The 23,239-nt window shown below is 55.8% G+C and overlaps 1 protein-coding gene across 11 annotated transcripts in view; it reads right to left on the bottom strand.

The window, feature by feature from the left end:
- Window positions 1-23,239, bottom strand: part of ARHGEF7 (Rho guanine nucleotide exchange factor 7) — a 102,613-nt gene that overhangs the window by 38,175 nt on the left and 41,199 nt on the right. For 9 of the 11 annotated variants that reach the window (XM_024999877.2, XM_024999879.2, XM_024999880.2 and 6 more), the window contains 3 exons: window positions 20,350-20,480; window positions 14,942-15,143; window positions 8,615-8,703 (listed from right to left, as the gene is read on the bottom strand). In XM_024999877.2, the coding sequence (XP_024855645.1) occupies window positions 8,615-8,703; window positions 14,942-15,143; window positions 20,350-20,480 (422 nt within the window). Of the gene's footprint in view, window positions 1-627; window positions 6,418-8,614; window positions 8,704-14,941; window positions 15,144-18,271; window positions 20,015-20,349; window positions 20,481-23,239 lie in introns of those variants that run through there. The other 2 variants (XM_024999883.2, XM_005214011.5) reach the window with 2 other exon arrangements.

Raw genomic sequence — 23,239 nt, 5'->3', positions numbered from 1 at the left:
CTGCCTCCGCGTCACCAGGGGGTACGCTTCATCCATATTATCCACATCTTCTCCTTACAAAATGGCCCGAAGCAAACCAAGTACCACGAGTGGGTCCCTGAACTAAAAAAAAATTTAAATGTGTCACAGACAAGTAAGACAAAAAGCCCCTACTTAACGTGAAAACAAAGGCTCAGCTCAGACTCCACGTCTAAGAGCAAATACCAGGAACTATTAGCAACACTGCTAAGAACACGCGTGGAACCCGACACACCCGCTTTACAAACACCAACAGCTCCCACGCGACAGCGGCGTCAGGAGCGTGAGCGCGACGCAGTTGGATGACCCTCCTCAGCCGCGGCGCCGCGTGGGGCGAGCAGACACGGAGTGCCCCGAGAGCACACCAGGACCCACGCAGAGCGCGCTGCCCGACTGCCTCTCCTGAGACGACCCAGCTGGTAACCGCATCTACTGGCTGCAAACACGACCTTCAGTTAAGTGCTCAAAACAGGCTCTAGAGCAACCCCGCCCAAACCACCCAGGCCACGCTCCTTGGCTTCCGCAGACGCCGAGGGACCCCCACCAGCGCCGGCGTCCTCGGCACACCCCTTTCCGAGCTCGCAGCATGCCGGGGGCTCCAGCCATCACCTGTCTCCCCTTCCTGGACTGCTGCACGCTCTGGCTGCTGCAGGACCCCATGGGACGTCACGGCCCAGCCGCCAAGGCTCCATCGCATGCAGGCGGGTCCAGAGAGGGCCGGGAAGAGCAGCCGTCACCGGGCACCACGAGGAGGGCGGGCCGAGAGGCACGAGCTCCCCCCGGGGCGGGAGGCGTGGGGTGGGCTGGCCAACAATGGTGCCCACAGGGGGACCGCATCGGGCAGCTCACAGACAATCCCTGGCTGTCAGCCGCGGCAGCAGAGCCAAACAAAGGACCGACTCATGCCCTGCAGCCCACAGAAGCCCCTTCACCCCTGCCGGGAAAGGAGCTCGGGCGCCGCTCGCCTTACAAGTGAGTCCCAACTGCCACTGCAAATTCCGTGGGCGCCCTATGTTCCGTGTGTCGTTGACAGTCCTCTGAAAATAACTGATTTACACGTAACAGCACATGTAACATGAAGGAAACTTTTCAAGATGTGATCCAGACACAGTAAAACATTCCCATCACAAACTACACCCAGGGACTGCTGTCGCTGTGCTCCGCCCTGTGCTCCCAATGCAGGGGCCTGAATTCGATCCCCGGTTGAACTCAAGACCGGCAGAGCTGTTCTTACCCTCTCTGCCACCTAACTGTAACCCCCACACCACAAGGGGGATTCACCATCGCACATACTCTTCCAGCCCACTCTATTTAAACTGTTAGTACTTCAAATTTCAAAAGGTAAATTACTAGACAGGACCCCGCGGTTAATGAACTAGAGCCTGGAGGAGAGGAGAGGAGGAGGGCAGCAGTACCGCTGAGGCAGCCATTCCTGCAGCCCCCCGAGCACGGAGCAGAGGCCTCGGGCCCCCCCCGGCCGTCAATGACCAGGGCAGCGTCCTGATTTCTGCGTCCTCAACGCTTCATGACGTTAAGTCTCAAGAAGAGTCGGGGGTGGATATAAAATGTTTATATTATTATGCCATTTAAAAGGAGCTACGTTCTTACAGTATTTCTAAACTTGGGGATTCACGAGGCTGTGGGATGCTGAAGATCTACTGTGCAAGAGCTCAGCAAGAAGCTGTGGGCCCACTCTGCTCTGTGTCGCCCCATGTTGGGGGCCAGAGTGAGGTACTCCGCCCGTGACAAAGGTCATGAGGAAGGAGGCTCGACATACGCAAAGGCGGGATCGAGCCTCAGGAGTCCCCCTGGAAATCCTCGAGCGTCTACCCCCATAACCAGAGCCTGCCAACTTTACTACTTTGTGCTCTTACCTACACCTCTGACTTTACGCGGGGCTGTCCCCCACCACCTCTTTCGGAGAAGGAGTTAACCTAGAGCTCCAGTCAATAAAAACTCTTGGGTGTGACAAGAGTGTTTTAACCTACAAACTCCTCTGAAGGTTCTCTAGCCTGCCTGACAGGCTCGTCGGGCCACATGTGATTGCTCACAGCCTCCCAACCGTGAGAGGCACGAGATGCTTTAAACCCTCTAAAAACAGGTTCTTTAGAGAAGTTAGAAAACTATAAGTATAGTGGGCTAATTAGAAATTGTATTGGTGAAGGGTTTTTCATTTGTTGAGCCAACGTTTGTTGCTAAGTCTCCACATCCCCTGCCCTTACACACATTAATGAATATATAGAAGGAATAAGTATTAACCTTTGATATTAATCACGTTAGACCTTAGGCTAAGTAAATTCTTTCCTTAACTAAAACCCACTACACCCTCACCCTGTAGGAATGTAACTTTATTTGGGTGGCGTCTGTTTTGAGAATAATCAGCCCTGGAGAAATAAGTGTCCTGATTGACTGACCGCTGTCACAAGGAGAGGGTCGTAAATTGTCAGCAGGCCCCCCTGGCCAGAAGATGATGTAACACCCCTAAGACCTCTGTATACATTTGTCTGAAGCACCTGATTTTAATAAAAGTCAGGACTGCTGTCCCCACGTGACTTTTGTATAACATCTCAGTGTATAAAAACAGACTCTGGAAAATAAAGAATTGGGATCAGTTTCTCGAAATACTGGTCTCCCCATGTCGCTCTCTCTCTCACTCTGGTTGAGTCTCCATCTGGAGCGCGGAACCCACCATGCTTACTAATTATGCCTGGGCTTCTAAGATCCGACCTGGGAGGCCTCAGTGTCTCCTCTCCTTCGGGAGAATGGAAGGACGCCTGCGGCCTATGTAAGTGGTGAAAACTTCTTGTCTTGAAGTTTTATTGGTCTCCCGCGTAAACCAAGCTACTCAGCCTCTTTTCTCCACTGAATTTTCCTACTGAGCTATCCTCATCCTATTACTCTTTATATCTTTGATAAAATATTTAAATAAATAGGTCGCCGACGCCGTCCCCGCTTCGAATACCCTGGATCAGCCGGGGCAGGACCCCGGCAACCCCAGAGCCAGCAGACCCCGGCCTGAACCCCAGCCCTGCGTGTCCTCCCTGGACGGCACACATGTGTGGGTCTGCCTGCTTTCTTCACAAAAGGGGCTCTTCCTGGCCTGTGGCAGAGGCGCAGAGAGTCAGCTCCCTGACTCAAGGCAGGAAGGAGCCTCACAGACAGCCTGCCCAGCCATCCCCACGTGGCACAGCTCGCTCTCCCTCCACTCACAGGCCCAGTCCTGGCCACCACCAGAAAAGCTTCACCTTGGTCTTCATCCACAGGAAGCGGGGAGCAGAGCCTGTCCGAGCAGCAGGCGGTCAGTGTGGACCAGGGCCCAGGAGCAGGGGCAGAGGCAGCAGGCGGTCAGTGACCGCGAGGGGCCCGGAGAGGAGGGGCAGCCCCGGGTGCACATGGAGCAGGCGGCCCCGTCCTGGGCGGTGTGCCAACGGCCTGAACCCGTACGGGCCGTGGGGAGACACTGACCAGTCCTGGGCAAGGTGGAAGAGGCAGAGGCCATGAGGAACGAGAGCAGCCAAGGCTGGGCTGGCTCAGCTGTGGCTCCACGTGAGCCTCCGGCCACCAGGCCTGGGTTCTCCCGGACAAGCAGGCAGAGGCTCTGGGCAACCCCAGGAGCCAAGGGAACGCGTGGGGGCAGGTCCATCTGGAGCACAGGAAGGGTCTGTGGAAATCTGCTAGAGCACGACGGGCGATGGATGTCGACTCTAACATGCACTATACTACTACTACTACTGACACGGCCCTGAAGACAAAGCCACTACGCCACACGACACGGAGGGTCATGACAGCCTGCTCTCTTCCCAGATGGACACAGTCAGGAAAGCTCGTTCTCTGATGCTGACGGGGAGACTCCTGTCCCCTAGAAGAGGTGCCGGAAGACTGTCCACCCCCTAAGGAGTGGGCATGTGGCTTCTCCAAGAGAAGGGCTTCCCCTTACTTCCCCTGGCCAGGGGTCTGTCACCAGGCGGAAAGCAGTCGACTCCTTTCACTGTCACACCCACCAAGCTCAGAGAGGTCACACACTCGCTCCCTTTAATTACACGATCCCGTCACCCTTGACTACCGCCCTGGGTAATTAATCCTCAAATGGGATGCCCGTCTGCAAACTGAATGGTACGGTGGCCTCAAATGCTTCTGAACACACTTCCTGATAACCATGGGTCCCTAGGACTGCAAGCAGATCCAACCGGTTCACCCTAAAGGAAATCAACCCTGAATAGTCATTGGGAGGACTGACGCTGAAGCTGAAGCTCCAATACCTTGGCCACCTGATGTGAAGAGCTGACTCATTGGAAAAGACCCTGATGCTGGGAAAGACTGAAGGCGGGAGGAGAAGGGGACGAGAGAGGATGAGATGGCTGGATGGCATCACCGACTTGATGGACAGGACTTAGAGCAAGCTGCGGGAGACAGTGAAGGACAGGGCAACCTAGCGTGCTGCAGTCCGTGGGGTCACAGAGAGTCGGACGCGACTGAGCGACTGAGCAACAAAATAACCATGAAAACTTCTTAAGACCAACACTTACGAGGCACCTTAAGGCCAACCGCTAACGCCCTTAATGCTACAAGGCCAAGGCCAGCATTACCAACGTTCTGTTGCAGAGATGGCCGTGCAAGCAGCAGGGGCTCCCCCAGGCAGCCCACAGCAGGGCATCCAGCACCGCACACAGGGCCGGACCCCCGCCAGTCACCCAAAGAAGGGCGCTCCTGACTATTCAGTGGCTGGAGGCTGAAACACGTCTCACAGCAAAAATAAACTGTGCTGCCGGGCTCTGTCACCAAAAATGGGTCAGCCCTCCGTGTGAAGTACAGTCACGGGGTTTCTTCTTCCACTGAGACCCTCTGTATCTGAGCCCCGACTCCACCACCCGAGGTCTCGACTGCCTATGACATTCCAACCCAGCCTGAGCTCTGGGCCAGAGCAGCCCCCACCCCCGTTACCAGCGTTACCAAGGAGCACGGTTCCGCCACATTCCCTGCACACTGCCTTCTGCCCTCAGGGACAACACTGTTACACAGCAGATCACACTACCTGCATAATCTCATATTCTGTTCACTGTACTTAACGTGAAAAAATGAGCTAACATTGTTTAAAGCCCCCAGTGCGCCTGTAAGAATTAGAAACGGACCCACCACTGGCGTCTGAGGCGTCGGTGCACGGCTTACACACTTAGGCTGCTTGCGGCTTACTGCTAAATAAAGCATCCTATGAAAATATCCTCGCACAAACATCTCTGAAATCATCTCAGATAATGTTTCTGGGGTGGATTTCAAGAAGCAGAAACACTACACTAAAGGCTTGAGTGTCTTCAGCATTCTACCAACAGTTTCTCTTTTGAGAAACTCTCTGGTTCTGCAGGTGAGGAGCATGAGGGTGGCCGTCCATCAACAGCAGGTGAATCCAGAGACCGGGAGCCAACAGCGCCTCCCAGACCCACCGGGGGCGGCAAGGCCACGCCCCAGGGGACGCTGTGACTGTGCCCGCCAAGGCATTCAGATCCCTGGGGGCACAGAGTCAGGTGGGAATCCCCCCCACCCAGTCTGGGGCAATTTACCTCTAGCAGCTCAACCAGGTACCCCAAGTGAGTATCAGAGAAAAGTCGACCCGGATGATTCCAACTCTGAGACACTGGGAAGATCGGGGTTCCCAGGGGTCGGGGGTAGGGCTCAGGGTGGCAAGGAATGAACAGGCACAGAGAATTTTCAGGGGTGAAACAGCTGATGCTATAATGACGGATCCACAGCAGGTTCAGTGAACGCTGCAGTGACCCCTGGACTCCGGATGGCCAAGTCAGCGCAGGCTCTCCTGGTAAACTGTGTCCCGCCTGCTGAGTGGTGCTGAGGAGGAGGGGTTCGCGCCTGTGTGGGGCAGGGGCTACAGGGGGCTAGCTCCCTCTCAAGGGCACGGTCAACTTAAACTGCGCTGAATAATAAAGTCCAGTTTGACAACGTGTCCAAAGAACTAAAGAAAACTATGCTTAAAGAATTTTTAAAGTATGAGAACAATGACTCAAATATAGAATATACTGACCCATAAAACAAATGGAAATTATGAACTGAAAGGTACAATAAATAAAATAAAACTTCACTAGAGGGGCTCAAGGTCAGAAAACTGTGCAAACACAGAAAGACCCACAGAGGTTTTACACTCCCTAGAATAGGGAAAAAAAAAAAAGAAGAAGAAAAATGAACAGCACCTCGGAGACCTGGGTGACACCCAGTGCTTGCCAACACATGTTCAGTGGGTGTCCCAGAAGCAGGGGCAGGGAGCAGCCCGAGGACAGCGGTGAGCCACGAAGACCTTGTCCTCTCCCCAGGGCTGTCGTGGCTGGTCTGGACCAGAGCACAGCAGCAGGGGACACACAGCCTCCCCACGCACGCCTCAACCTCCAAAGCTCTGCATTGATGCCTCCACCGCCGACACTCCCCCACCCCAGCTCTCCCCCACCTCTAACACTCCCCCACCCATGGCTCTCCCCCAGCCATGGCGCCCCTCCACCTCTAACATTACCCCGCCCACAGTAACCCCCCACCTCCGACACTCCCCCACCCACGGCAGCCCCCCACCTCTGACATTCCCCCACCCACGGCAGCCCCCCACCTCCAACACTCGCCCACCCCGGCACCCCCAAACCTCTGACACCCCCCACCCATGGCACCTCCCCACCTCTGACACCCCCCACCCACGGCGCCCCCCCACCTCTGACACCCCCCACCCACGGCGCCCCCCCACCTCTGACATTCCCCCACCCTGGCACCCCCCCACCTCCGACACTTGCCCACCCTGGCACCCCCCCACCTCTGACACTCCCCCACCCTGGAACCCCCCCACCTCCGACACTCCCCCACCCCAGCACCCCCCCACTTCTGACACCCCCCAACCACAGCACCCCCCCACCTCTGTCATTCCCCCACCCACGGCACCCCCCACCTCCGACACCCCCCCACCTCCGACACTCCCCTACCCACGGCTCTCCCCCACCGCCGACACTCCCCTGTCACTGACCCCAAGTCTCTCCCGTGACATCAGCCCGCACTGGCCTCACTCCTGAACGCTACTCATCTCTCAGGGGGGTTAAAACACCTGTAACTTGTGCAGCTGCCCATGAAGACACAACACGAAGGAGTGTGAAAATTTGCACACACTGTCTCTTCTGTTTGGCCTGCGCGTGCTGTGTGCCCCACATTTACTTTTCTGTGTGATTTATAAACATGGAATCCAGGCAAGCTGAAACTGAGTCCTGGCTTCGTCACTAACTACATTGTTCACTTCTGTAAAACGAGAGACGGTCCACCAACACTGCACGCTGGTGTCCTAACAACCACAGTTGAACGCGTGCTGTTCACGCTCACAGCTCTACGTCAACAACAGTTTGGACGTGAGACTGAAGTCAAGGTGTCCCCTCACCCGATTCAGAGTCAGCAGGCCCTGTGCACGGGGCTCCTCGCCCTGTGTGAGCGCGATTAGAGATGGATGGACCTCTGGAAGGGTGCTGGTCACGCTTCAATCCGAAGAGGACTACACGCCACTGACCGGACCTCCAGAAAGCACAGCCACCTGGTTCCACACCTCACCCGACGAGAATGGGCTCCTGGAGATGAGAACGGTGCCGCGGGCCGCAGCGGGAGCCCTCCAACGTGACCCCGGGGGGACGCAGGCGGGAGTCCTCCAATGCAACCCTCGGGGGGATGCGGGCGGGAGTCCTCCAACGCAACCCCTGGACGGACGAGGGCAGGGGGTCCTCTGACGTGACCCCCTGGGGGATGCAGGCAGGGGTCCTCTGACAAGACCCCCGGACGGACGCGGGCGAGAGTCCTCCGACGCGACCCCAGGGGGAACGCAGGCAGGGGATTCTCCAACTCGACCCCTGGACGGACGCAGGCGGGAGTCCTCCAACGCAACCCCCGGATGGACACAGAAGCAAGGGGCTCCCACTCCGGGACGTCACTGGGAATCAGAATGGCACTCCTTGCCCCCTGGAGCCTCCCCAGGAAAGAAAGCAGCGTCTCACCCAAGAAAGGGGAAGAGAAGGCGGGCCCACGAGTCCACAGCAGATGGAGCAGCTAGGAGCACAGGGCGACTGGCCAGATGTGAGGCTCACTATCACGCTCATTTCTCAAGCTCACAAACTGCTCAGGTTTCAAAAGGCAGCAAGTTTCAGGATTCTGAAACACCTGTCTTCACTATGTACAATGTCCAGATGCTCACCTCTAATTTCGTGCTATTCACATATATACACACATCAATCCCAGGAAAGACTACGGTAACACACAAAATAAACTAAACACCGTACTCATCTAGAGAACTGACAACCTACTCTGAATATGAGCCTAAGGGCACTTAAACCTTTCAGTCACATTATGCACCTTTGTAAAATCCCAAGTTGAAGACTGGAAACCATATGGGGAACTCACCACAGCACCAGGTCATGCAACAGCAACAGGCACAGCTGCGCACACAAACGCAAACACGTGAGCGTGCCACAGAACCACCCCGGGAGCGGGAATCCACGGGGCCGGTGACCCCCTTCTACACGGCAAGCTTCAGAGACGTTGAAAAACCAGTTATTCTTTGAAGCGCCCCTCAGTCACTCACCACATTGTAGTAGCTCTTGTTAATGGCGGTCGTATCGAACCCTTTGGGAGGGCTCTTCAAGGTTCCGGACTTGGGCGACACGGGCTTTTCTGAAATAAAGACGGAGGGCAGGTTCACTCCCAGCTCCAGCCAAGACCACCGAGCGCAGCAGCCTGCACGGCCCGGCCTCTGGCTCCGACTGAGCCCCAGACCACAGGGAGGGGGGACAGAAGTGCATGCGGCCAGGAGGCCCCAGCCCCCACCCCCTCCTCACGGTCAGCTCCCGGGGCTCAGAAACCCCCACGACCCGGCCTCCCCACCCAGCCCAGCCTCCCAGCTCAACGCACCCCTCACAGATTACACACGGCTGCTGTCAACACACAAAAGAACCCATGAGCCACGCGTCAGCTCAGGGCACAGTACGGGGGAAGTCCGACCCCAGCAAATCAGAGGAAAGCGGGCAGACACCCAGCAGCATTAAGACACCAAGACCCCCAGTCTGAGCGTGTCTGGAGGGACCCAGGTCGCAAGAGTGCAGAAGGCCCGCCCAGACGGGCGACAGAGAAGGAGAGCCCCAGGCAGGGCGGCGAGAAAAGCCACTCTGTCTTCAGGACCTCCAGACGAGAACCAAGGAAAGGGCCACCGTCACTGCAAGGATTCAAGTACATCACAGGACTTTCACCCAACGCCACTCAAGCAAGACTCCTTCGTCACGGGTGCTGAGGGGGCGCCTGCAGCTGCTTCTGGGGCCCTAGATATGTGTGCCCGTGTGTCTGCCAGGCACTGGTTCTGCGAGGTAGGTGTGTCTGTAGCTGAGGTTCTGCAGGGGGGTGTCTATCCTGGGATCTCCAGCTACAGAGGCTGGTAGCGGCCCACGGCTGGCGAGGGGAGAGGGGAAATTCTGACAGGCGTGGCCTCGGGGGCTCGGTTTCCGCCCCCCATGTCCTCCCGCACCCCCTCTGCCCTCCTCCACAGGGCCCTGCCACAGACAGCTGGCGGTGTCTCTGAGCACACCTGTCCAGAACCTCTTTCTGGCAGCATGGCCCTCCAATCCCAAACACCGTCGAGCTCCAGGTCCCAGATCCCAGCTGCTCAGTACTTCCATGAGCTTCTCAGCACCAGAAACCCATAAAAAGCCCAAAGCAAAAGGCCTATCTTTAGCTGTGGGTCCCCCTCCTCCTGTGGAGCGGCTGACCTGAGTCTTCCTTCAACGCCTCTCTGTAAGGGTTTCCAAACGGGTGAAAATACAGAACAAAACAGAAGGTGCTGTTCCCAGCTGAAAGACTCTCTCTATCCACGGGATGGAAAAGAGAACTCAACGGGAAACAAGTGATTTTTAAGCCATGAGACACACAAGGAGGAAAACTTCCTCTCAATTCTTATATCTGCATCTCAGCATTTAACTGTGCAAGAAAACCTGATGTTTCCATCTGAAGGAAAAAAATGCCTTTTCCTCCTTAAAATCTGCCATCTGGAGGAAGCATATGCAACACCAGTAAAGGGGAGACAGCTGAGCCTAACCACAGCCCTGGGATCAAAAAAAAGTCACAGAAGGCACACAGCAACACAGGTCAAGCAAGGCTAATTCGTGAGAGACTTGAATCTGCTTTCAATTTCTTTAAAGCAAATCATCTGCCAACTGCCTCATTTTATCAATACTTAAGTTTAAGACATACCTCTCCACATCCCAGTTAATAGAATTTAATCTACTATGAGAACTATAAAGAAGACGTTTTTCAAAAGCAAGCTACAGGCTAACGTTCTACAAAAGAAAGAGGCAGGAGAGACCCAGACAAATCACGGTTTAAGTCCAAAGAGGTTGTCTTCTCTCACTCAAAAAAAAAGGAGAGCATACAATGTGTTGGGCGCCAGAAGAATCTCCTGGGCTGGGAGGTGTCAGGGACACACTGTGTGAGGCGCTACCTGAGCCGTCACACGGAGGGGCCCCCAACGTGCCCTCTGCAGAAGGCTCGGTGCCCCCTGCAGGAGACCCGGGAGGGCATGGGCTGGCGCTGCAGGGACAGGCTCCAGGAGAGGCGTCCATGGAGGTGCAGGCCGCAGAACCACAGACCTGCAAGCCTGCAGCACCTCTAGAGAGAATCTGGACGTGTTAACGCAACACGACAGAGGCCAGTCACGTAACAGTTTCCACTCGTAACAGAGGAAAACGCACAGGAAACAGATCTTAAAACACGCAGCTTTCCTAGCGTCCTAAGGAAAACAAAACATTCTGCGGCCCATCCAAGATCTAAAGACAAGACTCCACGCCCTGTGAGGAGGGCAGGGGAACCCCAAGGATGGAACAGCGCACCTTTCAGAGCAACTCAGGTAGCCTGTCCCCGCTTTCACGTAATAATCGTTACAAAGCACTGATAACAGAATGTAGACACAGATGTGCTGACAAAAGGGGGCTGGGGACCCTCCCACCAGGTGCAGAAAGGACCGAGGGCTGCAGAGCAGGGCAGCATGGGGCTGTCCGGGGCCGCGCTGCAGGCAGTTCTGGCGCCGAGCGGCCCGGCCCTGAGCCCCGCACGCCTCCTCAAAGGAAGCCAGCCAGGGAAGCCACTCTGAGGTGGGGGACACAGCCGGGGAGAGATCAAATGGAGGCAACCCGCCCAGCGTGTGATCCAAAGCCACACCTCCTGAGGACCCTTGGGGTTTTCCAAGGGCGAGAAGGCTCTCAGGGACCCAGAAGCCAAGGTCAGCCGTCTCTGCAGGAGTACTTCCGCGGCCCAGGGAAAGGAGGCACCCACTGAACAACCAGCCATCAGAGAACAGCCAAACAGAAAACAAGCTCATCAAGAACTCGGGCGTCAAGTGAGTGTAAACAGGAAACACACAAGGGGACCAGTCCTGAGATGCAGAAATACCACGGCCATCTAGGAGGCTTATCACACGCACGCTGAAAACGCCTCCAAAGAAACTGGGGCCCGAATGAGTGAAAAGGCACCACGAACACGAAGGACATCTGGAAAAGAGGGAAACAGCCTCTAGAAATGAGCCCTGCGGTCTAAGATGAAATCCTGGTGGACAGGCAGGGCGGAGGGAAGCGGGTGGGGAGAGATCTGAGCAGCGGGCTGCAGGTGAATGTGGGCCATACATCATGAGGAATGCCAGGACATCGGGTCAACGTGTCAGAGACAAAACCCGACCGGGCCCACGTGGCCCTGGACTTGGGGCTCCTGAGCCCGCGGCGCCCACGTTCCACCCGCTGGAGGGCAGCGCCAGCGCTCCAGGACGAGCCTCCTGGCGGCCGGCCTTCCACCCCGCAAATTCAAGAAACCATCGCACATGTGTCTGTGTGTGTAAAACACACATTAACTGCGTGAATAAAATGAGTTCACATACCAAGAGTCTGCAGAGAAAATGTTCGGGGACGCTGACATACACCACGCTGACATACACCTTCCGTCAGACAGCACATACTCAGGAAGGACTCCAATGCGTCCGCAGAGAACTCTGAATATCCTCCTGCAGACCCCTGCAAGAGGTCTGAGGAACTCGATCTCTGAGGGAGCGTTCCTGTCTTCACAGGGACTATTTCAAACCAGAAACCACACTCGGGCCCCAGGCGCAAACAGAGCACTGCCGTCTGCAGCCACAAGGGGGCAGGAGAGCGCAGCCACGCGTTTGCCGGAGAAGCCGGACAGAGCTCACCGGAGACACGCAACCCCAGGGGACATCACAGAGAAGGAGACCTCAGCTTTGTGTATTCAATAAAAATATCTGTAAACCAAATCAAAACTTAACACAGAGAAAAACTCCTGCCACAACGGCCACTTAGAGGAAGGAGTCTGTATGCTGGGACCTGGCACATTTTGTTCACAGAAAATGAAGGATAAATTACACTGCAAATCACAACCTTTATGTCAAACCTGTTCTTTAAAACAGAGAAATCTATTCCAAAATCACAAAGTCATACAAATTACCAAAAAAAAAAAAAAATGCAATTACACAAGTGTTACCATGACGCTGGATTTTCATTCTTAACTGTTACAAAGCGAAACAGTAAAAACGTGGTTTCACGTCTCTCCTTCTCAAACGCCCACATTTAAAATCAGGCAGGCACAGCTTTCCACAGAAAAGAGTCAAGTAATCGGAGGACACTAGGAACGGAAACTTACGCCTCAAAGCAGTTATTCCTTTAGCTCGACAATCAAATAAAACAACACCCAGATTAACAGACGGAGAAGGCAATGGCAATCCACTCCAGCGTTCTTGCCTGGAGAATCCCAGGGACGGGGGAGCCTGGTGGGCTGCCGTCTATGGGGTCGCACAGAGTCAGACATGACTGAAGCGACTTAGCAGTAGCAGCAGCAGCCTAACAGATGACTCATTTGAGCAAATACGCCATTCTCTATGTTTCAAAACTAAACAGGAAAACAAGGAAAGTCTTCAGTTACTTGAGTCTCAGTGCGGCTTGGAAACTAGGGATTCCATGTGAGCCCTGCAAGGAGCTGTGTGACAGCAAGGCAGCTACACACATACACCTAAAAGGGCCTCACACACACACACACACACACACACACGACTAAGTCAGAGAAACAGGAATTACAGGCAGAACAAAGTGATGCGGTTACTCCTGACACAGGTACCTCATAAAAATGAGATGGCTGGTTCTTAGAGCTGTGTCTGCCCGCTCCCCACGGTGCTAACTGCCCCCCCAGAAATAGGGTAAGAGTAGAACACGCCTGCCAGGCTGCGGGACACCCAGAGGCCACCACAGACGACACTGACCACACGCACGTCCACCTGAAAACAACCCCATCTTTGCAGTGTCATTTCTAAAGGTTAACTCTGGAAACTTCAGGTAGAGAAATACCTGGAAAGGAAACATTTGTACTCATTCATACTTTTACTATGATGCCTCAATATCAAACCAGAATATCCATTTAAAAGAGATGTTCACAGTAGAATTCAAGAAGCCCAGACCCAACAGATGTCTACACAATCAGCAGAACCCACTCTTTACGGCTTGTTCCTTTGCCAGCTCCGAGACCCTCTCGGGACACGCCCCTCAGCCAGCACTGTGATTCTTGAGGGTGTGCCCATCACCACCTCTGTGACCCCTGGGGCAAGCCCCTCCGCCAGCTCTGTGGCTCTTGAGAGCGTGCCCATCACCAGCTCTGTGACCTCCTGGATCCCCTTCGTAAATGGAAAGACCATGTCACTCTCAACCTCGCCCCACAAAGGGCCCAGCGCTCTCTTGGCCCCAGAAGGACTGCTCGGCCTCCCCAGCACTCAGGCCCAGGGGCCAGAGCCAGGGCTGCCCCCGGACAGGCTGGCGGTGACTGGCAAGTCCAGCCAAGCTGCAGACTAAGGCACATTTCCCAGCAGCCGTGTCTGTAATGCAGGCAGCTGGACGTCAGCGCCGTACCCTCGGCTGGTTCTGCCCAGGGACAGATTAACCGGAGGGTGTTCAGAGGAGGGCATTATTTGCACCCTATTTCCTGAATATTCCAACAACACTGTCTTCTGGGGCTGTGGTGAGGACTGAAAGTCACATATAAAAAGGACTATATATAGGAAGCAGAACACAAAAGCTTGGCTATTACTGTTAACTGTATTCTAATGATAACATTCAGAAAACTGAGATCATGGCATCTGGTCCTATCACTTCATGGGAAATAGATGGGGAAACAGTGGAGACGGTGTCAGACTTTATTTTTCTGGGCTCCAAAATCACTGCAGATGGTGACTGCAGCCATGAAATTAAAAGACGCTTACTACTTGGAAGGAAAGTTATGACCAACCTAGATAGCATATTCAAAAGCAGAGACATTACTTTGCCAACAAAGGTCCGTCTAGTCAAGGCCATGGTTTTTCCTGTGGTCATGTATGGATGTGAGAGTTGGACTGTGAGGAAGGCTGAGCACAGAAGAATTGATGGTTTTGAACTGTGGTGTTGGAGAAGACTCTTGAGAGTCCCTTGGACTACAAGGAGATCCAACCAGTCCATTGTGAAGGAGATCAGCCCTGGGATTTCTTTTGGAAGGAATGATGCTGAAGCTGAAACTCCAGTACTTTGGCCACCTCTAATGAAATGTACCTTATATAAATGTGTAACCACAAAATAAAAACTAACAGACGTGACAGGTTTCTCCTCACAAACGGTGAAGAACAGAGTGAGTCTGTTTTCAACCGCTGGTGTCACGACGGCAGGAGACGCTGGCCTGAGTGTGGAGCCCCTTCTCCGGCCCCCAGTGTGGCCAGGCTCTCACCCTCCGCCAGGGCCGGACCACGCCCAGCCGGGCGTCCCAAGCCCATCCCCGCCCCGGCCCCGCCCCCGGCCCCGCCCCGCCCCGCCCCGCCCCCGGCCCCGCCCCGCCCCGCCCGCCGACCACTCACCGCTGGGCTTGACCTCGCGCACGTAGTTGCTGGGGAACCAGCCGGTCCTGCCGTTGTGCGTGCCCTCCCACCAGCCCCCCTCCTCCACCCGCGTCACGTGGATGACGTCGCCTTTTGCGAAGGACAGCTCGTCTTCATTCGTCTGCTGGAAGTTAAACTTGGCTCTGACGACCAGCTGATTGTTGCTGTTGTCGGTCATGTCCTACAGGGGGAGAAGGGAGGGAGACGTCATGAAGACAACGGCGTCTCCGTCGCTACAGTCAGACCGGGTGCAACTCAGCACCACAGCAGAGCCGCTCGGCACACGCGGGGGTCGGCTGGAGACACGGGAGTCCCTGCCCCGCAGCGCGCCCCGACCACCACCCAGGCCCCAGCCCGGAGGAAACCCCGTTAACCGCGGCAAGGCCTTACTCGGGCCACGTTTGCCCGCACGAACACTCCACACACATGCACAGGCCCCTGCGCTCCACAGCCTCGGGGCAGGAGCCAGGCCCTGAGTCTCACTGACCCCCGTCCACAGTCAGGGTCCAGCAGGAACCCCGCAGACGCCCGGTCAACGAGCCTGGCCCCAGAACCACAGCCTACGACCCTCAGCCAGGACCGCGGCCTAAGACACAGATGTGAGCAGGATCCCGCATCTTCCAACATGCTCTCATAGTGTCTTAAAAATCAAAGATGCCCCTTGTTCCACGAATAAACAAACTCGAGCTTGACTGAGAAGACACAGATACCAACACTGAGGTGAAGCTCTCTCAAAACAGACGAATAAAACAGGAAACCTCAGAAATGGGGCAGAACTTACAAAACTTACTCAAACTGACATAGTGAAAAACAAAGAAAACTATGAGACCCCCGGCGACCTGTGAGAAATGACAAAGATCTGACATTGGAACCAAAGTCTTGGAGGAGAAAGGACACTGCTAAAAAGGAGTCTAAGAAGCACAGCTCAGAGTGTCCCAGGTGTGACAAAAGACACAAGCACACACGTCCAGAAGCTGAGTGAACCCCAAACAGGAAACAACTCAAGGTATCTGGACCAATTCACGTCATACCTAAACGTCAGAAAACTAAAGACAAAGAGTTTAGTTATTGCAGAGACGCAAAAACAGCACCATTACTCAAGACATTAGTGTAAGACCACTCCGCCAAAACGGGACTAACCGAGAGAAAATGAGGATGGAGGCAGTGGAGGGGTGGACTCGGGTCGCAGCGAGCCCACAGGTACTGGTCAGAGAGGCCGAGGGGGCGGCCTGAGGCCTCACACGCTCCCGGGGAAGAGGAAACGGAGACACCCTGAGCCGTCTGAAGGCCCAAGAGGAGAGTCGGATAAGGCAGGAGAGTAGACTGCCATCTGCCAGAGGCACACAGAACACTGTCCGGGAAGGCCAGGCCCCACTGAGCCTGAGCCGTAATGATGCCGCGCTGCAGCCGCCGCCAGCACAGGGGCCTCGGGAGGGGCTGGGGCGGGGAGCTCGACGCCGTTCTCACTGCAGGCGTCCACAGCCGCAACGCTGTGCTGTTGAACAACAGGCTTTACACGGGGCGTTTATTAGAGACACAGCCAGATACCTAAGGAACCTGCAGAGAAACTGAAAGTGGCGTCTGACTGACTTTCCCCTAGGAGCAAGTCCCAGAGAATCTCCTGACTCTCCACTGGGTGCGTGTGTCACCAAACAGGATGAGAGACAGACAGTGCCCAGAGCTCCAGGAGGAGCTGACGTGAGGCCTGAGAGTCCACGTGGATTTACCTATTTAAACATACACTGGTTATCATAAATCGTGTTTACTTAATAATTCAAATCAATGCATCAATCTTCATCTACTGAATTAGACACTTAATGTAAACTTAATATTTAATACCTAAAGTATTGAAAGGTGATGCTGTGAAAGTGCTGCACTCAATATGCCAGCAAATTTGGAAAACTCAGCAGTGGCCGCAGGGCTGGAAATGGTCAGTTTTCATTCCAATCCCACAGAAAGGCAATGCCAAAGAATGCTCAAACTACTGCACAATTGCATTCATCTCACACGCTATTAAAATAATGCTCAAAATTCTCTAAGCCAGGCTTCAGCAACATGTGAACTGTGACCTTCCAGATGTTCAAGCTGGTTTTAGAAAAGGCAGAGGAACCAGAGATCAAATTGCCAACATCCGCTGGATCATAGAAAAAGCAAGAGAGTTCCAGAAAAACATTTATTTCTGCTTTATTGACTATGCCAAAGCCTCTGACTGTGTGGATCACAATAAACTGTGGAAAATTCTGAAAGAGATGGGAATACCAGACCACCTTGACCTGCCTCTTGAGAAATCTGTATGCAGATTAGAACTGTATCCAGTTAGAACTGGACATGGAACAACAGACTGGTTCCAAATAGGAAAAGGAGTATGGCAAGGCTGTATATTGTCACCCTGCTTATTTAACTTTTACGCAGACTACATCATGAGAAACGCTGGGCTGGAAGAAGCACAGGCTGGAATCAAGACTGCCAGGAGAAATAGCAATAACCTCAGATATGCAGATGACACCACCCTTAGGGCAGAAAGTGAAGAGGAACTAAAAAGCCTCTTGATGAAAGTGAAAGTGGAAAGTGAAAAAGTTGGCTTAAAGCTCAACATTCAGAAAACGAATATCATGGCATCCGGTCCCATCACTTCATGGGAAATAGATGGGGAAACAGTGGAAACAGTGTCAGACTTTATCTTTTGGGGCTCCAAAATCACTGCAGATGGTGATTGCAGCCATGAAATTAAAAGACGCTTACTCCTTGGAAGGAAAGTTATGACCAACCTAGATAGCATATTCAAAAGCAGAGACATTACTTTGCCAACAAAGCTCCGTGTAGTCAAGGCTATGGTTTTTCCAGTGGTCATGTATGGATGTGAGAGTTGGACTGTGAAGAAAGCTGAGCGCTGAAGAATCGATGCTTTTGAACTGTGGTGTTGGAGAAGATGCTAAAGCTGAAACTCCAGTACTTTGGCCACCTCATGCGAAGAGTTGACCCATTGGAAAAGACTCTGATGCTGGGAGGGATTGGGGGCAGGAGGAAAAGGGCGCAACAGAGGATGAGATGGCTGGATGGCACCACCGACTCGATGGATGTGAGTTTGAGTAAACTCTGGAGTTGGTGACGGACAGGGAGGCCTGGCGTGCTGCGATTCATGGGGTCACAAAGAGTCAGACACGACTGAGCAACTGAACTGAACTGAAAGTATTCAATAAAGGGATCTCTTATAAGCATCTGGAGAAACCCCGGACTGAGCGCTGTCTCCTCAAGCTCGGGGTGAGGGGCACCTGAGAGGTGTGGACCCCGCAGGGAGGCTGCCCTCACCCTGGTCAGACGCAGCCGCCCGCCACACCTCAGGCTGTGAAGCAGCGCCGTCTCCCCCAGCCGTCCACTGTGATCACAGCACTCTCCTTTCTGCGATGTCCCCTGGCTTTGCAGAGCCCGTCGGGGTGAGGGCTTCCAACAACGGAACGTGACACGTAACAAAGTGAGGCGCAGAGCAGCCCGTGAGGACGTCCAGCTGCCCCGGAGCCCTCTGCCTGCCCACCTGCTGGGCACACACGGGTGGCACCGGGGTGGGACGGGGCAGCAGCGTCAGGAGGTGGCAGAAGACATGGCCCACAGCGTCCCGACAGGCCGGCCAGGCCAGCACCAGGACGCCTCCTGCTTCAGGCAGCGACATCCGCGAAGCCCCAGACGGCAGTGTCAGCGGAGGGCAAGGCGGTCTGGACCCTTCGCTCCTGAGGCGCTCTCAGCCGTCGAGCACCCCCACCTTGGAGGACGACGTGGGCCACGCCGCGCCAGCCCGGCCCTCCCCGGGGGCCGCCACTGCTGGCCCGGCCGCAGCAAAGGGAGGCTTCAGTCAGGAGCGTCTCCCCTCGGGTTTCACCCTCCCCTTCAGGTCAGGAGGAGTCTCACCACGCTCCCTCTGAGCGGCTCACCGTGCCCACCACACAGCCGAGCTGGGCGCGGGCTTTCCGTTTCTGGTGTGACAAAACTTCTCTGATGAAACACTAATCCTACACTTACTATGATCTCAGCAACATTCATCATAAAGGACATTTAACTGAGTAAAATTCTTCAATTGCAATCCAATCCTCATTTACTCAAAAACAAAGCAAACAAAAAAAACAGATGACACACGCCATCAGTGAATGGGTCAGGCAGCAGATTTCTCTGCCCAAAGCGTGGTGACTTTTCTTGCATCTTCCACGTGTATTTCATGAAGCAGCTATTTTCAAGGGATCTGGACACCTTCCTTTCTTCCTTTGGCCCACGATGCTCCCAACAGGGCCCTCTAAATCCCTCCAGCCCCGGAGGGGTAGACGGTGACACGCGTCAGTCCCCGTGAAGCGCTGACCAGCCGGCACCGAGACACCGCACCCGAGGGGCACTGTGCTGTTCACAAGGTCAGAGACAGGGCTCCGGGGCTTCTCTGAGGGGAAGGCAGCCACGCACACACAGCAGGAAGAGTCAGCCTGAGCGCGAACAGTTCAAGAAGAGGTATAAAAATTATACCCCTTCTACAGTTTTCCATTTTTAACAGTGCTTCGCGACCTAACTCAGATGCATCTCTCTACAAGGCACAGCTCCAACCGGGCCAGCTTTCTCTCTCCAGGATCCCCACGTGCTTACAGAATGACATCCCCCTACAGTAAGCAGAAAGCCCTGGCCTCTCAAGACTGGAAGAGTAGGTTCTCTTCAGACTCACGTGACACGGTCGCTGAGTTTCCAACATAAAATGATGGCTAGGATGTCGCATGAGGCAGAGTCACAGCAGCGGCTGATGAAGCCAAGGGCCAGGCCGGTGTCCGCCCCGGGGGGCTCGGTGGTCCTCACGCGGACACTCCCCCTTGTCAGCGGACATGGTGGCTGCCCCCACAGGCTCCGCTCAGCCCTGCGCATCATGGCCCTCGGGCCTCATTCCCGGAGTCTGTGCTCACAGCCTGTCTCCTGGGGTCTGTCCACCCCAGGGGCCCCCGCTTCACCAGCGCTCACGAGGGGGCCCCTCTCACACGCTGCAGCCGGACTCCGCAGTGTGCAGTCACACGCCCATAAAGAGAAAAACCACCTCGAGGGTCTTCCACGGTTAGCCTTTTCTTCATCATCTAAGTACGAGACATGGATTCTTGTGCCCCAACTTCTAATCGTGTGTAGAGCAGGAAAGAAAACACCATGCAAGTGATGAGGAAAACACTTCAAAGCCCACATCCGTCCAGATAAACAGAGCTACATCTTGAAATAAACCGACATGAAGCGAGACCTGTGATAATCTGGCGATGAGCAAATGCCAGCCCCGAGAGCAGGGGCAAGGCAGCACAGGCACCTGCCCCGTGCCAAGCGCCTCCCGAGCCCCGGCCCACCACCATACTCCCACCGCCAGGACCCATGCCCACACTTACCAAACTGCGGTACTGGCCCTGGAACAACTGTGAAGTCCGGCCGTGCGCAGGCTGTGGTCCCAGGGAGTCAAAGGACTTGATCCGGTGTGAGGAGGGCCGGGCGCACACGGAGTCACTCCCCAGGCCGATGTCTGCAAGGTCGTCAGGGGGCAGGCTGAGTGCCCTGCTGCCCACCCGCCCCTCGCAGAGAGCAGAGTCCCGGACCCACCCGCACGCACCCCCGTTGCCCTTCCCAGGAACAAGCAGCACAGGACATGTAACAGTTCTGTCATCAGGCAGTCTGTTCTGATCCTTTCCTCTCACCTGGGAAAAAACAGGCCTCCCAGTGAATTCCGAGCACCGCCCAGGCCTCGCCCCCTGCACCCCTGCCGCACGCCTGCCCTCGGGCCCAGCGAGCTCCAAGCCCCTGTGGGACCGTGCAGAGAAGGAAAGACGCTGACGTGCAAGAGAAGCCCCTGGCCCTTCTGGCCAGAGCGGCCCCTCAGAGGGCAAGTCCCCCTGCACGAGGGCAGCCACACCTTCCTCACCTCCCAGGGCTGTGAAGGACCAGGGTGTCAAGGGCACCAAAGGCTCGGTCCCTGCTGGGGGTCCGGTCAGGACCACATAACCCACCACCACCCAGCACGTGTAGGTCAGCAGCCTGTTTCACAGATGCAGCGGGATCGTGAAAGCGAGGCCACAAAAAGGCTTTCCAGGGAATCACTGCCCTGAGACGCAGGCCCTGGCAACATCCTGAAGCTGCGTGGGGGCCTTCCATGAAAACATCCCGAAACTGGGGGCCTCCGGGCCCGCTCTTTCTGGCAGGTCTGTCTGGACTGGCTGGCACAGTGTCTGAGGAAATGCTGACTTAGTCATCAACAGCTGAGAGCCAGAGGACTTCCCAGGGAAACAGAGCTTTCCAGCTGCTCTCACAGCGCCCAGGAGGGTACCACATGGTGCATGCTCCCCGACTGCCCAGAGCTAGCAGGGCCCACGCATCTAGGGCTCCTGCCCTAAAACCACGTGGACACTCAGTCCGAAAGCCCCTCCAATTCTCAGGCCCAGATGAGCGCTGGCGGCAACAGCCAGCGCTCACCACCACCGTGGGGCGGGGACCTGGGCAACTACAAGTGCAGAGCAGCGCCCAGAGGACACGCGTGAGGAAGCTGCCCAGCAGCTACCCCTATACCCAGGGCACACTCAGGACTCCTTCCTGCCCCACCGCCAACCTTTCCTCTGTCCAAGAGAAAGGCAAGGATCCGTCCACATGCCCGAGAACACTTCCTTCGAGTGCCAGGAGCAGAGGGGAGCCACTGGCAGGCCTCTCTCAGCAAGGCCGACAGCAACCCTGAAGGGCAGCGTGCGTCTCACACCTGCCGCTGTTTAGTCGCTCAGTCACGCCCGACTCTCTGCGACCCAGTGGGCTGCAGCCCACCAGGCTCCTCCGTCCATGGGATGTTCCCGGCAAGAATACCAGAGTGGGTTGCCATTTCCTCCTCCAGGGGATCTTCCCAACCCAGGGATCGCACCCAGGTCTTCTGTTTGGCAGGTGGATTCCCTACCACTGAGCACCCAGGGAAGCCCTTCTTACACTTGAGTTGGCCCTTATGGCTGACATCTGCAAAGGCACGGCCATATGTCACACTGACTTCAAAATCAAACATGAAGAGCAGTAGCCAACAAACGAGAGGCAGAAAGTTCTCACTTGACAAGGCTCTGGCCTCTTGTTTAAGAGCTGAAGAGAGAAGCACCGAGTTCACTCCAGAATGTCCCAGCAGCTCTTTGTAAAGAACAGCGCTCTGCGTTCTGCACCCAGGGGCATCAAGAACACACGAGAAACACGTCTTCACCTGACGGGGTGAGAGCGATGGCACGGGTGCCCTGGAGACACGGCCCCGGCCCCGGCCCCGGCCCGTGTCGAGCCCCGCACTCCCGCCACAATGACTGAGCATCGCCACCTGGCAGATGGAGCAGAAGCATCCTCCGGGGCCCTCTTCTCACCTTCTGACCCTGGAAACGGACACCTCCAGGGCGAGAGCTGACCTGCCGTCTCTCCCCCAGCCTCGCATGAGGTCTGTATCTACCGAAGCTGCTCCTGCCTGCGGCCCGAGCGCACGTCCAGCCCCAGGACAGAACGTCAGCCGCGGCCCTGGCAGCCGGGGGGCACCGAGGTGGGCCGGGGCGTGGAGTCCCGGGGGAAGCACTGCTATCAGAGCCAGCCTGGCCACACACGGCCAGCCGCCCCCTTGCTGCGCGTGCTCACATCAAGCCCACCCCTTCACTGGGGGGGGGGGGGGGGGCCCAGGAGGCAGCATGCTGCCTGACGGATAACCTCCTCGAAACGCCACAGACCTCCTCCTGCAAGGCCTCCTCTGGGTGGAGTGCTGACGCCCGTCTAGGAGCCCACTTCTCCTTCAGGATCCAGACTTTCACCCTCGTCTACACTCACTCACCTGGGTCCTAATTCAGCGTGACCCGAGGTGCTGTCACTGCAACAGCCAAGAGTCTCCACTGCAGGCCACGGTCAAGCACGGAAGCCCCGCCTGGACCTGTGGGGGCGCAGGCTACTCTGGGTGGCGGGGCAGCCCCCTTAGCAAGCAGGCGACGCCAGGGCCCCGGGGGTGGTCCCTGGGGCCCGTTCCTCCCCGCACAGTGAGGGGGACAGAGCCCCCATCTGAAGGGCCAGGACAGCCCACGAGTGCGCCCGTGGACGAGGCCCCTCTGCTGCTCGCTCAGGCAGAGGAGGGGAAGCACCGAGACACACGAGGACCCGAAGAGGAAGAGCTGCTCTAACAAGGAAAAAGGATACCATCACAGCAAAGCCACAATCAAGAACTTAGCGAGATCCTTTCTAAGCTCGGTAACGTTCACCCTGTCTGTGACAGAAGGGCAAGGTCTCTACACCAGCTCC

Source organism: Bos taurus, chromosome 12 (assembly GCF_002263795.3).
Source record: "Bos taurus isolate L1 Dominette 01449 registration number 42190680 breed Hereford chromosome 12, ARS-UCD2.0, whole genome shotgun sequence".
Taxonomy (NCBI): Eukaryota; Metazoa; Chordata; class Mammalia; order Artiodactyla; family Bovidae; genus Bos; species Bos taurus.
This window is presented reverse-complemented; position numbering and strand designations above follow the sequence as displayed.